The 15,855-nt window shown below is 40.4% G+C and overlaps 1 protein-coding gene across 2 annotated transcripts in view; it reads left to right on the top strand.

Annotated features, from left to right (window-relative positions):
* The first annotated feature begins 1,223 nt into the window (after positions 1-1,223).
* PDE1C (phosphodiesterase 1C) overlaps positions 1,224-15,855 on the top strand; it is a 217,241-nt gene continuing 202,609 nt past the window's right edge. For both annotated transcript variants that reach the window (XM_062498241.1, XM_062498250.1), the window contains exon 1: positions 1,224-1,308. In XM_062498241.1, coding sequence (XP_062354225.1) covers positions 1,224-1,308 — 85 coding nt within the window. The remainder of the gene's footprint in view (positions 1,309-15,855) is intronic.

Raw genomic sequence — 15,855 nt, 5'->3', positions numbered from 1 at the left:
CGACCACATTTGCTGGTATTTTGTAAACCTTCAGGCGTGCATAGAGCAAGCTTTTAGTAAACTGTGTCCTGGTTGCTATTTTGATGGCAGTCTTCTTGACTTAGTGTTTCCAAGTGGTTTTGATCCAGACCAATGCAAAACTTGAAGCATTTATGTCGAATTTACGTTTTTTCTTGGCAACATAAAAACTGGAACATTTCAGTAACACATCTGTAGTTTTAACATATATTACAAGAAGAATATTTGCACAGTTTTATGTGTACTTAATGGAATAATTAAGATGTTGGCAGTGTTTTCTTAGATGCCTACTCAAAACTTTGGCTTGCAGCTGGCATTCTTGTGAAGATTTTGCTAGCCTTTACACTAAATGTTGTCTGTTCTTAGGATTTGCCTGCCTTTTTCAGTGGATTGCTTGCCCATGCTCTGAGTCAATATTTCTAAACATTACTAGGAATAAATCCTACAGATATGAGTTTACAAACCATGATTAATGACAAGGAGAAGGAATAGTTTGGAAGACTGTTTTGTGTGTGTGCATGCATGAACATTTTGCTCAGTTTATCAACATTACTGCTAAATTACATGTTGCTTTCCTGTGTTCTTCTTTACTGATAGTCTCTAGTTCTGTGCTCTCAGTTGGGTTTCTAGAGACTTGCTGTTCACATAAGTAGCAGATGATTGATGGTGTAATACATTTGGGTTGATTTATTATATCTTGAATTATTTAAACACACTGCTTCTGTTTTAAGAGCTGAAATCTGAGCACAATTTGCTGCAAGTCAGAAATCCCTATGAGTAAGAGGAGCCACAGAAACTGGTTGCAGCATAGCAGGGAATACAGGAAGTGTCAGTGGGTAGATAACAGCAAAATCTAACCCTTTATCTTTTTTTGTGTGCTACCTCCTACACAGACATTTGACAGCTACGGCTGGCTTATTGACTTGGTAGTCTGGCACTAATTGACTGCCAGCTTTGATAGGGGAGCCTGCAGCCAACTGAACCCTGAGCAGGCATGTAGGTAGGTAACTTGCCAATGAGAGTGTTTGGGGGAGGAGAAAATTCTTGGGTGCACGCCTCTCAGATCTGGCTCCGTGTAAGAAGATGTGAGGCTTGGTGTGTGTGCTGTCACAGGCAGATACTCAAGGGCAGCTAAGAGTGAGCTCGAGTGCTCTGCTTCCACAAGGGAGAGAAGGCAGCTGCTGAAAGTACAAGCTGGCAGGATCATGACAGACCCAAGTAGCAGAAAGGGAGCATTTAAAAAATGCCGGAGTGCTACATTCAGTATTGATGGCTATAACTTTACAATTGGTGAGCCCGATTTAATTTGTCTTCTTTCATTTATTTTCTTTCTTTTCTTTCTTTCCTGTCTTTCTTAGTAGTTCCAGTAAGTGCAGCTAAAAGAGAGCTGTTGTCAACCGCTGTTTGTCAAGATATGCTTCTAAAATGTATAGATGCCCTGCAATTTTTGCCTGCATTGGTTTTGCATTCTGCCTTCTGTATTTTGGCCAAGAAACTTGCCTTTGATATGCTGCGACTCTACATCCTTTTGTTGGGTTTTGGCACAAGTTCACCAAGATGTTTGCAGTACTTTTGTTTTGGAACTTTACCTCAGGAAAGCCTGGGCTCTAGGACTGCAGGTTTCCAGCTTGCTAGCTGCATTTCCTTCCTATGAGCCCAGAATATCATCCTTGGGAGCCTTGGCTTTTGTTGTTTACTTAGCCAGTGCTTTCAAATTCTGTAATCTTTTGTCATTTCTCATTTTGCACAAAGATACATATGTAACAGTTTGCAAACACAAGAAGAAGTAAAATTGCTGAGGCAGTGAGAAATACTGAGGAAAGATTAGGAATTTTAGGATGGATTGCTGTAGTTGTTTGGAGAGTGCTGTTTCATGTTTATGTTTGCTGTCTTAGGGAAAAGTGAGGCTTCTCAAAGTGAAAGGGCTTTTTCCAGTAGACTTGGTATACAGAATTTGAGGATTCTCTGAGCAGACTACTTTGCTACATATGCTTATATTACTAGGGTATGTGTATATATATGTACCCCTACACATACCCAAATAGATCTTAGAAGCAAAGCAAGCTTACAACCTATTTGAATTTTTAGATTAAATCCAAGTTAAAGTGTATGGATATCTTACTTGCAATAATCAATAGAAATTCCTGTTGAACACTTCTAAGAAACAGAGATTCCACTTCCTTGCCATTGTGAAATCAGGAAACTTTTTCCTGGGTGATACTAACATAATTGGGCCAGAATTTTATCTAATACTGATGGATACACGCTTTTATTGGTGTGGAAGGAGATATCTGTTTAGTCCTCTGATTCATGGAGAATTTGTTTTGCAAACATTAAGCTTGTTAAAAAATCCTGGAGATATATGTTTCATTAAAATATCTTTACATAGTTAAGATATCTTAATTATCTGTTAATATTCATATAGCACTTTAAGGGTGAAACTGCCAGGCCAATGGTACTTTTGAAATTTCTTTCTCTAATGGGAAGGCCCTCCACAGGTTATTGCAATATGCTCACTTTTGCACCCCCTATATTAATGTCTTCCACTCTCAGCATCATTCTTAATAGTGGGTTTTTATCAGTTTGTGTCAGTCTGTTGGTTGAACATTTTCTTTTCTTTTTTTCTTTTTTTTTTTTTGTTTTGTTTTTTTTAAATTCAGGAACAAACCAACAGGATTGCTGGGTTTGTTGCTCTGCTGTTTTTATTGCTACTCATGCTCACAATACAACTGGACCAATATTAGGATCAAATGACTCAGGGTTTAGAACTGAAGGTTGTCTTGGGTAATCAAAAGCATTACTGAATTTCACATCTATCAGTGCCCAAAATTTGTTGCTGTCTCCTTAAGGTTTGCACATCTGGAGCTGGATCACGGGGTAGGCAGGTGTGGTACACTTTGAAAGGTTGGAGCACACAGGCAGAGTCCCGTTTTTCACCTTTTGGCTTGCTTTCTCATCTCTTGCCACACTTTTTGGCTTTCACCTTAAAGCTGAGGTAGTGCAGGCAGAGGCTTCCCTTTTGTGTTCTCTTTCGTGTGGTGGCATTTTGCTTAAGGCAGAGGTTGTTTTGGGATGAGGGGGAAGGAGTTCTGGGCTAGCCACCTGGAAAAACAGCATTTCTGCACTCAAAAACTCTTTCACAGTGAACTTTGCAAACCTCTATTAGCAGTGTGAAGCTTGAGCTGATCCCTCAGCAGGCCACCCTGTGTCGATTCCAGCTGTTTCTCTCCACCCACAGCACACCAGTGGCTCAGAGGACAGCAGCACCAGCACTGGTGGTGCACAGTGGGTGGCAGAACGAAGAGAAGGAGGCAGTGGGCAGTGGAGCTGACCCCGCACATGCTGGCAATTCCCATGTGCCAACGGAACTGCTTAGCAAGCTCCTGCCTTCCCAGGAGGGTTTACTGCCATGCTTTCCCCTTTGGCTCCTGAACCGCGTGGCTGCTGGCTAAGGCTGCCATCTTGACCAGATGCTATTTTTGCTTTGTCTTCCTACACGGAGTTGACTGTGATGGATGCCATTTTGAAAGGGGTACTTCAGCATTTTGGGTTTCTCTTTGTTCTCAGGGAGTTAATGAGATTGATAAATTTTGTATTTACTGTTATTTTTTGCCTGTTGTAGTTTTGCTTGCTAGTAAATTGTTATTTTTTCACTTATCTCGACATGGATTTAGTTTCTCCTTATTGGTGGAAAGGGATTGATTTAAGCAATGGGGAATAACTCATGTTAGAGTGATCACCTTTAAATTGTCTTAAAGCAAGACTCAGGTTTTTTTCTGCTTCTTAGGGCAGTTGTTGCATTACAGCTCCTGTGCTACTTTCTTTGGTGTGCATCTGTATTTGATGCACACAGTGTATTGATTCTATGGTCTGTGTATTACATAACATTTATTTTTATATCTGGGCAAGTGTGCATTGTATTGAGTGACATAACTGAAAACTTTGTAAACATGCTATGTAGTATTGCCAGCATTGTGTGGTAGACAGCCCTAAATGATTAATGTATTTGTTAATCATTATACTGAAGAAAATAAATCTATCCAAGAAAACCCACAGCAACATTAGTGTGTCAGGGATGAGCTTAAGTGTCTTTTTTTTCCATCAGATGAGAATCTGGTTTTTGTGTCCTGGCGTTTTTTAAGAACTTCTTGGGAAATGCTGAGCTGCTGCATCTGCTACTGTAGTATTAACTGAGAGGGAAGACTGATACCCTTGAGGAACAGAGAAATACTAGCTTGAGAAAAAATAACTTCCCTTTGGGTGCAAAATGAGTCATTGTAGTTGTCATTCAACATTTGCAAATTGTTGTCCTACTCTGTTCCCAGACAGAGTGGTAATGAGACACACAGGGAGTTTGGGTAGGTCCATGATGAAATATCTGTACAATTAGAAGGGGAGCAGGGTGAAATTGTAAGTTCTGTCTTCACTATTGTCATCTCCAACTGCATGGTTGAGTGTCCTGGTTTGAAAGACAGGTGTTTGCTAAGGAAAGCAGAAGCTTCCCTTTGGACTGAAAAAAAAAATTGTGATTCTTCCGATTATTATAATTTTGGAATTAAGAGAGCTCTCAGGCAAAGATATGGGGGTAGGAATAACAGTTCTTTACTAGTATATCTAACACGACAAACAAGAACAACAACAGCTATGAAATTAGGCACAAACAGAACAGTAACTCAGTCCCAGTGTTTTTTGGCTGCAGGCACCTTTTCCCTGAGCTGCAGTTCCCGGTGCTGGGGGCGGGCGGGTCCCGCAGAGCTGCAGGAGGGCTGCGGGTGATGGCAGCGCTGTCCCAGGGGGAGAGAGAGATGGAGAGAGAGCCCTCCGCTCACGGTGTGGGTCCTGGTGCTCAGCAGAGTGCTGGATGGTGGCAGGTTACAGCGAGAAGGAGCAGGGCAGGGTCCGACAGCAGTGAGGATGGCTCCCGGCGCTGGGATGGGACACAGACGGCGATCGTCCTTCTCATCCGAACTCCGCGGGGGAAATGGGCCGAGGCCCAGCCTTCCGCTTCCTCTTCTGGCTGTTTGAATCTCGCGGGGCTCTCCCTCTTCCCTCCCATCCCCTCCCCCTTGTCACCAGGGCCCAGTCAACAGGTATCTTAGCATGACAATGGGGAAAATTCCACTGAGGGAAAAGGGAGAGAACCAACCCCCAACACTGAGAGCATTGGCGAAGGATGTTTGGTAATTCCATTGCTTTTTTGGTGTACTTGGCAGTGTACAGTTTGCAATTGGTCTCAGTGGTTTCAAACATCTTTTCCAACCTAAATAACACTATGAAGAGAAGATATTTTGCATTGATTCACATTTATACTAACTTCTAAGAAATCATGATCTTCAGTGTGTTTGGAAAACTGATTACTGACCATGAGACTTAATGAAAATTTAGATGAAAATTAATGAAAGACCTGGGCCTAACATGAAAGTATGAGGGCAGAGAAGCCTGGTGCAAGAAGCCTTGATGAAGGCTCGTAGTTAGATACCCTTGTGTCTCTGGAGTTGGCCAGCATCTGCTGACAGAGCAAAGCAAACTAGAGCAGCTTCTCAACTGTTCTAATTTTCACCTTAGCTGCTTTCCACATTGGTGTTGGGGCACGAGAGCCAAGCTGGGTGTGGGAACTGCACACCTCCCATGGACTTTACAGATCTCTTCTGTATGAGGAAACAAGGTAGTTGCAAATCCTTTTCCTCTAGACACAACTGTTTTGACAGAGGTACACTGGCCCAATGAGGATTTTGAATATTCCACTTTCACAGACTTCTTGCACTGGTAGTTGGTAGAAAGATTGGAGCTACTGTGAGCCATTTAGTGGGACTATTCAAGAACTGGAATAATTCAACTTAATTTGCTCTAGAAAGCTCAGTCTGTCTCAGATGAAGGCTTCAAGATCTTTATTTGCCATGGTTTATATCACCAAATTTCAGCGTATGTGAATTTTTGTATACACAAGATACTCTATTTGAGCTCTTGTTTGACTTTGGCTATGTTTTCCTCCACTAAAACATAAAACGGAGGAAGTTAAGGCCTTTTTTTTTCCACTCTGGATTGTCTCATCACTGCTGTGCAAATGAGAGACTATTAACTCAGAATGCCAGTTAAGTGTTACTTGCTGTTGTAATTGACTTTCTAAAGGTTGGTCCACTGTTTTTAAACCTGGAAAAATGATAAACACAAAGATTAACAAGAAGATATTTTCCATCAGCATTTATTATACATCTATGATGGAAAGCTTACCTTCAGTACAACTCAACTTTTCTGCTTTTTATATCCAGAACCATCTGGCAACATTGTTTGTCCTATCCAATGTATAAAAAAAACTTTAAAAAATAGATTTATAGAATGAAGTGGTGAGGAGTTCTGCTGTAATTTAGGTGTTTTGGAGAGGAAGGATGTGGCACTGAAACAGTCTAGCTCATAGCAGTTCTTTACAAATCTTGTAGGCAACTTTCTGTATGAAAACACTCGTTTACACTTTTTGCATGTAAAGGTTTTCCCTCCAGTTACTATGGAAGCCCTGAGTTTAATTTTGTGGTGATTTTTTATTCAAACACAAGGCACAAATAGGGCAGAAGGTGGAGACACCCATCTGGAGATGAGGACACCTATTCTCTTTGTGCCAGATCCTAGACCAAGAGTTTGTCCTCCTGTCCATCATCCATGAAGGAAAGAAATGCAGTCAGGCCTCTTTTACAGACAACAAGTGATGGTTGCTCCCTACAAGGAGGGGCCCAGTCCTACCATCATGAGAAATAACTCTTCCTCTGCTCTTTTCTCTCTCTGGTCTTTAGTCAACTATTCCTGTTTCCAGTACCTTCTGAATTGATACAAAGGTATTAATTTAAAAATACAAATTTTTTAGAATCCCTAAATTTCAAACTAAATAAAGAGGTGTGAACTCTTCAGTGCCTTTTGAGGCCAGTTTTAGGCAGTCAGGTAGGCAGGCTTGTTCCTGAGCAGGCAGGCAGGAGGGAGAACCTTCTCTCAAGACAGTTCCTTCTCTCATGTTGAAATTTAGATGAATACCTCCTTCTCCTCCTCCTCCTCCTTGTTCTCCCCCTGATACTGCTGAGTATCAAAGTCTAGGAGCTTTCAAACTAACGGTCTTTGGGGATTTGTGCTTTTTGCTGCAAATTTTCTGTTTTAAACCCTTGTGCTCTACTAATTGGTCAGTAGTTTTGATGTAGTGTAAATACAAGCTCATTTTTCTAGTTCTGTAGCTTTGCATGACTAAGAAAGCAAAAGGCTCCTGGACAAATAATTCACTTATTTGCGTACTACTGCAAATCAAATCAAGGGGCAGAATCCTGACCAGCAGTAAATATTCATCACTCCACTGCACTCAGGAGAATGGCAATTATTTAAATGAGCAAAGGATCTGTCCTGGTCTTTTCCAGTTAAGTAAAAGTTGCTGTATGTTAGAGAAGGAACTGCCCTTCATACAAGGCAGGCAAATAATGCAGCTTTTCCATGGCTTGCTTGCAAGAACTTCATCAAGGTTGTGCTGATACGATTTTGCTCCCTATTTCTCCTTGCCAGGTGACAGAGCTTGTATCTAGCAAACCTGTTGAAACTCAATTCCAAATTTCTAATAGCTACAGGCTTGAAATTTTTAGGACTGAGAAATGAACCATCATGATTGCATCCAACAGCTTTGTGCTATAACTGCATGGAAAGTTAGAGTTGTGGTTCAGGGAAGGATGCAGTAATTACTGAATAGTTGCAGTTAATGAAGTCTCTATTGGCTTCCCAGCTGGTGAGTAGAGTGGTTCACTGGAACAACATGAAACAGTCACTTGGGTCATCCTCCTTTTTGTTGTCATAGCAGCTGCAATCAGTCCCCTGAAATTTTTTCTTAGGCACACACATCACCTCTTACCATTAAGTGGCAGTGCATGGTTTGTCTCTTGCTGCTGCATGATGATACATTTCATGTCTGTTGATTTAGTACCCCTTCCAATCACCTCACTCCTCCTTCTCACTGTTGTGCAGAGTCATGAAACCTGCCAAGTGTATTGGGAAAGGGGAGAGGGTAGACAACTGGCTCAGTCAGTACCACTTGATTCAGTTTCATCTCCAAGGACCTAAAGTAGATTTATAGCCACAGGAGATGAGGATAAGGATTCTGGATTAATGTTGCATATCCTTTCTCTTTTATTGTTGTTAGTCAATCATTATTAGGAGTCAAAGCATTCAAAAATCAAATTTTACTTGTTTCTTCCCCACATACATGGGTAGCTGAAGTCCTTGCAGTTCTCCTATATGGCATGCTGATTGCTTTTTATGGACTAAATTTTTCACATTCTTATTTTTCTTTCCATTTTTGGGTCTTGCATTCTTGAACTGTGGTAGTAGATCTGGTCCCCAAATTTTGTGTTAGTGTTTTCCCCTTTATATTTTATAATTTCTTCTCTTTTAGTTTGTACTTTATGAATGGCAGTGTGATTTAGTTTGAATGGAGTAAACTGAAAACTAAGCTTTCTTGCTGTGGTACCCACACATAATCACATATAGAGAATTTCCAGGGAATATTTTATTGCTCAAGTTGAGCAAGAAATTTAACACCTTTGGAAACAGACTTGAAGTAGAGATTATAAATATGTTAACTTTCTCTGAAATGACTTACAGTAATTTTTGCTCTGTTTAGAATACGGAGTTTCAATTTTGTTAGTTTTTTTTTTTTTAAATGGATCTTTAGATGAAGATAAATAATTTACACACCTGAGACAGCCTTAAGAAAACCTAAAATGAGATTTTCATTCAAGCCATGATTCTATTGTTGGACTTGCACACAAAACCTTACTGAATAACAGGAAGTAAAATCTGCACCAGAAGCTTGTGGTGTAGTGTTACTGAATGGTATGGCTGACTTGCTGTATTGAATATTAATGAGAGGTTTATTTACCAGGATTAACTTTTGTAGGTTTGTTTTGCACATATTGTTCATTGTGAGAAACCCTTCCTATTTTTTCCACCTGGCAAGTGAGCCAAAGCAGCATTAAGTTTTGTTTGATCAGATTTGATTTCATGAGCTGAAGGTGGGAAATCCTGCCCTGTTCTTGGCCTGCTCTCTGAAGCACAGGCAAAACATACAGAGTCTGTTCGTAGCCTGGTTTTAAGGATATGCAGTACTCCAGGCCAGGATTTATTACTCAGACATTTGGACTCCTGAATGGAATCCCAGAAAGAAAGCTCTTAAGAAAACTCTTAAAGTCCATTATATCTGATCCCATGCTGCTTAAAAAGTACATGAAGAGTTCATGCACTGGTGCCGAAGTGTTTATGTGGAAATCCTCAGCAATACCTGTGGAGTGACAATGATTGAAGAGAGCAGGAAACTCAGTGCAGTTCCATTACGTGAACCACTTTTGCAGCATTTCTAGAGCCACAGAGCTGTTCACATTCAACCTCCTGTTCCTGAGACAGTGCACAGAAGAGTGAGAAGGGAGAATTCTCTGATGATTAAAACTGAGTTGCTGAACAGTTAAGGGGAAGAATTATGATGAAGCCTCTTCAAAAAAGAGGTTGCAATGCTCCTTTCCTACTGCCCATGCAAACCTACTTGTGTAGAAAAAGTAGATGAAAAAGCAGTAAACTTCAGGTCATTTTCAGTCAGAGCTGCCACTGATGTACTTGAGCTGTGAATCCATTCTGCTGTGTGGGATGTGCAGTAACCACTTATACAGGATTCCTGTGATTAAAGGAGGTAGCATATCTTCTTGTCTTCCAGTCAGCATGCAGATGAAGTGATGTTATTGCCAAAGAAAGGTGTTTCTTAGGCCTAATTTTAAATATGCAGGTGTATGTTTGTTTAACTTTACAGAAACAGAAAGGTAAATCAACTATGCAGCAATTGTACAAAAATTTAGTAGAATTACAAATGACCAAGGGTAAAAGTCAGAGAAGACCTGCAATTTAAAGAAGATCCAAACAGAGGAGTTGTAAAGGCATCATTCACACTTAATTGCACTTTTTAAACTCTTTTGTCCCATTTTTGAATTTCATGGGGAAACATTAGAAGTGATAGGTAGGAAAAGAGGAATGGGAAAATTTACATGTTCAGAAATAAATACAGATGTCCTCCAAGGGAAGCACAGAACAAGGTGTGGGCTTCCTGGCACATGCTTCCTCAAATACTATCTAGGTGTGCTCTGGGTGCTCTCTGGGCTTGGATGATGCCTGAGGCCCCTTCCTGTCCAGGAAGGGAGGGAGAGCAAGCATCAGAGGAACTTCCTGAGAAGTCCCATGAACAGCCATAGGGCTAAATCTGGATCTCCTGCGACTGAAGAATGAAACAGAAGGGCAAAGGAAATGGTGTATAATTAGGCCATATTAAAAACAATGGGATTATTGCCTAGTAAACACAAGTATTTTGTAAATAAAACTTCCAGAGACTGCATGTTTTGAAGTTCCTTTAAAGGGAACTCTCCTAGGAGCTGAGAGACAGAGCCCACAGCATATTATTACTGTTCTGCAGAGTAGGACTTGTTCATATGTAGGAAGATACCTGATGAAAACCTGATTGGGCAAAGTGATGATCCCAGGGATGCATACAGATTAAAAATTAAAATAGGAAAAAAAAAGATGCAAATTATGCAAATATGAAAATAGTGAGTTTATCTCTTGAGAAAGAAAACTCAGAAATTCCTATTGCCTTTCCCAGTCATCTCTTTGTCTGATACAAACAATGGAAATCATAAGCAGTGGATCTTCTTTTCTTTTTGGCTTTTAGAATAGACCCAGTGAGAGAAAGTGTAGACATAGCCTGCTGCTAGAAATGTGGGTTTGACATATAGTTAATTATCTCAGCCACGCTGCCCAGACTGAAAATCTTTTATGTGCGTTCTGAGCTCACTTTTTAACAGGAAAAATAGCAATAGTTAATAGGAATAGTAGCTCAGCATTTATACAATCTGCTCATTGTAGCACAGAAATATATCCAACTAATGAAAAAAATATTCAGTCAGGTTAGCCATGCTTATTTTTTTAGTAAATCAACTAGCCTGAAATGGTTGTCTTTATGAATGGCCACAGAAATCAGTCCAGGCTGTTGAATATAGTAGCCTTTGCATAGGGGGAGGATGAAAGATGGTGTATATCCTAAAAGTATGTCCTATTCACCTAAATGTATATAGAAGAGACAATGCAGAGGAAGATCACAAGAGCTGACAGGTTTTTTAAGAGCCTCTGAACTCTCAAAGAGTCTGTCTGCTCAGTGCATCTTGTAGCTGTTGCAAAAGGTGAAAGCATACAGAATCACAGAGTGGTTAAGGGTGGAAAAGATTTCTGGAGGCCATCCTGCTCAATCCTCCTGCTCAAGCATACCCACCTATACCAGAATTGCCTAAGACCATGTCCAAATGGCTTTTTAATATCTTCAATTTTGGAGGCTCCAAAAGCTTTTGAGAAACTTGTGCCAGTACTTGGACAAACTCACAGTAAGAAAAAAAGAGGTGTTTCTTTATGTTCAGAGGGAACCTCCTATTCTTTGGTGTGTGCATGTTGCCTTTGGTCCTGTCTCTGGGCACCGCTGTAAAGAGCCTGTCTGTCCTTTCTGCATCCCTGGACCTACAGATGTATCTACACTCTTATGAGATCCCCCTAAGCTTTCTCTTCTCCAGGTAGAAGAGTCTTAGCTCTTTAACATTGCTTATCCATGAGGTGCTTTAATTAGCTTTGTTGGCTTTTGGTGGACTCTCTCCAGTGTCTCCATCTCTCTTTTGCTCAGGGAAGTGCAGACTAAGACTCAGCACTCCAAGTGTGACCTGATCAGAGCTGCGTGGTAGGTCAGTCTCACCTCCATTTTCTTGCTGGCAGCACTTAATGAAGCCCAGGACATTGTTAGCTGCCTTTGCTGCTAAGGCGAGTTGCTGGCTCATGTTCAAGCCCAATTTGCCATCTTACCCATCACTGAAGCCAGTCTCTGCACTTTGGTGTGACTTTACTGTGACATCTCCTCTCCTTTATGAACCTCTGGGCCAAAGAAGAGAGAAACTGGCACTGAACAGTGTGCTAGTTCTCTTCAGGTGTCCCAGCTGGAAAACGTATTCTCAGGCTGCACTCCTGTAGCTCCTCTCCAGCCTTGAAATGCGTCTTCCCATGGCATTGGATTATGCAGTGGAAACAGGGCCGCTGGACAGGTGTGCACATCTGTGCTATAACTGCTGTTGAGGGAATCAATCTAATGCTGCATGACCTCTTATGTTCTGTTTTGTGGCACATATTGGTCAGAATCAGGGCAGTTGAAAACAGTCCAGGGCAATCAGGAGAAAAAGGCAAATGCAAAGTACTGTGGTTAGTTTTTTTATCCTTTGAACGTTCCTGTCACTGCAAACGTAGCCTAAGACACCTTTACCGTGTATACAAAGGCTCTAGCTCTCTTAATTCTTCAGGAACAACTTGTTTACACCTGGATGCACTAAATCATAAAGAGGCATACAGTTTTTGATAGTTATCAGAACCTTTCTGTCTTCATAGTGGATGACATTTACAAAAGTTTCTAATGAAGTGGCAGCTGAGGCTCTGCTGTCAGGTGTGAATACAAGCACTTATGTCTCTGTGATCCTTAAAACTAAGACTTGTCCTTCCAAAGCATCACCTACTTTTGTATCTCAGTATCTTAGTACTGATGTAGAGTAAAGCATTTATCAGTCTTGTATTTCCAGGTAACAGAAGTGCTCTGCTGAGTGAGGATGCAATTGTATCACTATTAATTTAAGTATCTATTAATAAAGTGCTCTGGAGTTACTTCATTTTCCCCATGCTAGAGAATAATTTGATTTGATGCTGTATTAGAGCTGGCAGATACTTGGGGTTAAGAAGGTTTGTTGCTCTGTGATGGTTATGGGATCCTTTATTTTGCGAGCCAGTTCCTTTGATGAACAGGGAACCCCAAACTGCACACATATCAGAGACTGAACTTCTGGTCTAGCATTCGTTTAGCTTTGCACAGGTCATTGAGTTGTATTTTTTTGTATTTTTTTGGGTTTTGTTTTTCTTTTTTTTAAGGATCACTCTATTTTTATCCCTGAGACACACGTTTTTTCCTTTTTTTTGTGAATGTGTAGCAAGGGGATAAATATGCCTGTGAAAAATTAGCTGCTCTTACAAAATTCAGATCCTAAGGGTCACAATAAGCTGTAAACAATGGAAAAAAAAGTTTCTGTGGTAACTTTGTAATTAATCTGCTTAAGAACCTTTCGAAGGAGAACTTTTCCCCATCAGATTAAACATTTATGAGGTTAAGCTCCTACGCTGTAGCTACGACTGCACTACTACTGGTAGTTTCTACACAGCCCAACTGTTTTCAGGGGGAGAATCTCAAGCATGACCTGTACAAGCAGCATATATAACCAGGTCAGGGCAAGATTTCACTTAATTTAAGGCATCATCAGCTGAGGTAATCATGTTGGCTTCCTCTATAATAAATGAAGAAAAATAAATTCTTTTAAGGTGTTGTTCATCTGACTTATTTTGAACATCAATCTAGGCTGAGCTGAATCATGCCCTAGAAGTGACATTTTCTTTCTATTTTCTATGAAGGGAGCTGGATAACTGTATCACACTTGTCAATATCTGTATCTGGAGAAATGTCTGTATCTGTATCTGTCCCTCTCACTCTCCATATACTTTTGTAGTCTAGAAGTCTAAAAAAATATGCTTTTAGGAAAAAGAAAAGGGTAGGGTGAGTAATTAAATAGTCTGTCAAAGATAAAATGAGGGACACACATGTAACACTTTTCAAATATGCATGTCTTCTGAGAAGAAGGGAAAAGCGATCAAACTGGACAAAAGTAGTGGTTGAACAGTTCTAATAAGGTTAGTGAGACACTGATGATTCCCTGAGAATTACTGAGTATTTATTTTTTATTTTGAAACATTCCGCAATTAGTTTAATTTTCCAGAACTCTGAAAATTCCAGCCTTCTGCTTTAACAGAAAGTTCCTTACTGATATTATTTTTTCCTGTTGTCATGACCATGCATGCTTGTATGCCCTTTGTTTCTCAACAATGTAAAAAACAAAAAAAAAAAAAACAAAAAAAACCCCAAGCAAACTGCTTTTTCTTTTTATCTTCTTCTAAAATTTTTTTCTCCTTCATTGTAAAGGAAATTTTTTATGTTGGGGTTTTCTGAGGGAGTGGTTACCAAAGACTTCACCTAGAATATAAAAAGTGTAATACAGTGTTTAGATGGAGATAAATTCTGAAGAAGATGGTTAAAATATCAGAAAAGCAATATAAAAAAGTGTACTTAGTATCTACAAACTAAAGTGCCTCATTGAGCATAAGGGGGGTTGTCACATGAAGAGGGGATGTTTCCTTGACCTTTAATGGGTAGATGTATTTGACCCTTAGTATTTAATTTGGCTGTCAGTTCCCCAGGAAATACGAGAACCTTGTGCCCAAGCAGTCTGTCAGCATCTTGTTGGGGGGACCCTTCAGTGAGCAGTCCTGCTGGATTGGGGGGTGATTTAACTGCCTTAGAGAAATACACCAAAACAGCATGTGGGACCCTCCTCCGTGGGTCTTCCTCTTTATCTGAGTATGTCATTCACTGCTGGCAAATGCTAGTGCCCGTGAAGGACTCACACTAACAGTGTAGGGAATAACACTCTTTATTAATGCAAAATTGTGACAGGTCAGTGATCGTATCTGGCTGCAAAAAACATATTCAAAGTAATACACAGACAAGCTCTAATCCCCAGCAAAAGTATTCAGCCTGCATAGAGTATGATTCTTACCCTACAGGGGAGAAGACAGGTTCAGCCCATCAACTGATCCTAGCAGTTGTGACTGTCTTCCTTAACTTTGCCCCCATTCTCGACCTACTTTTATATTGTTTTTTGTAGTTTTCCCTCATTCTTCACTTACTTTTATACTATTTCTTTGTGTTTAGCTGGAGCTTGAGTGACTCTAGTCATGCATATCTTTGTTACAGATTGGTGTAAAATTATCTTGCTTTGCTTTTAAAGATACAGTCAGAAAGAATATAGATCATATGCCCAGTGAGGTGTAGTTGTACCTTGGAGGTAGGTAACTTTGAGATTGTTAACATTCCAATTAGGCTTTAATGAACCATGTTCATCTGAGGAGAGTGATTTCCCCACAGCTGTTGGCTCAGCAGCAGGACACCTTCCCCTATATCACCTGGTTGACACGTGCTTTGTGGTTTATTAGATGAAGAGTACCATTGAGTTCCCTTCCCTGCAAAGGTTCCAACAGTGACTGGCCTCAGTGTCTCCACTCCACTCCACTCCACTCCACTCCACTCCACTCCACTCCACTCCACTCCACTCCACTCCACTCCACTCCACTCCACCCCACCCCACTCCACTCCACTCCACTCCACCCTCCATTCCTTCCCGCTTGGCAGGAGCTCAGAGTTTGAAGGTCACATGCGTGGGAATCATCATGGAATAGGTTTTGAGCATGCCAACCACATTTCATCCTGGGAGAAGCAACTACATTTTACCCTATAATTTCCATAACTTCATAACTTCTGCTAGGATGCAAATATAGCTTCTCAGTTTATTCTAATTTTACCCCAGCCAGCTTTCCACAGGGGAGATTTAACAGGGTTCAAAGCTATCAGCAATAGTGCTATTAAAAATAAGTTTTAAACCTCTTTCTCATTCCTCTGGTTTTCCAGTTGTATTAATAGGAATATTAATCAGTGAGATAATTAGAAATGTGACAGTGGATGTTCTAACTCTGTGTACTGCTTTTTTTTGTCTGTTTTTGCCAGAAGTCAGTCAGTCAGACAAAAGTTTTTTGAGCAGTTCAAGGTGTTTCAAACCACTGGTACCATTGAAAGAAGTAGTTCTGCCATTTCCCTTCATTATT

The sequence above is a fragment of the Cinclus cinclus genome, chromosome 1, assembly GCF_963662255.1.
Source record: "Cinclus cinclus chromosome 1, bCinCin1.1, whole genome shotgun sequence".
Lineage (NCBI taxonomy): Eukaryota > Metazoa > Chordata > Aves > Passeriformes > Cinclidae > Cinclus > Cinclus cinclus.
The sequence above is the reverse complement of the archived record's forward strand: the minus strand, read 5'-3'. Positions and strand labels throughout refer to the sequence as shown.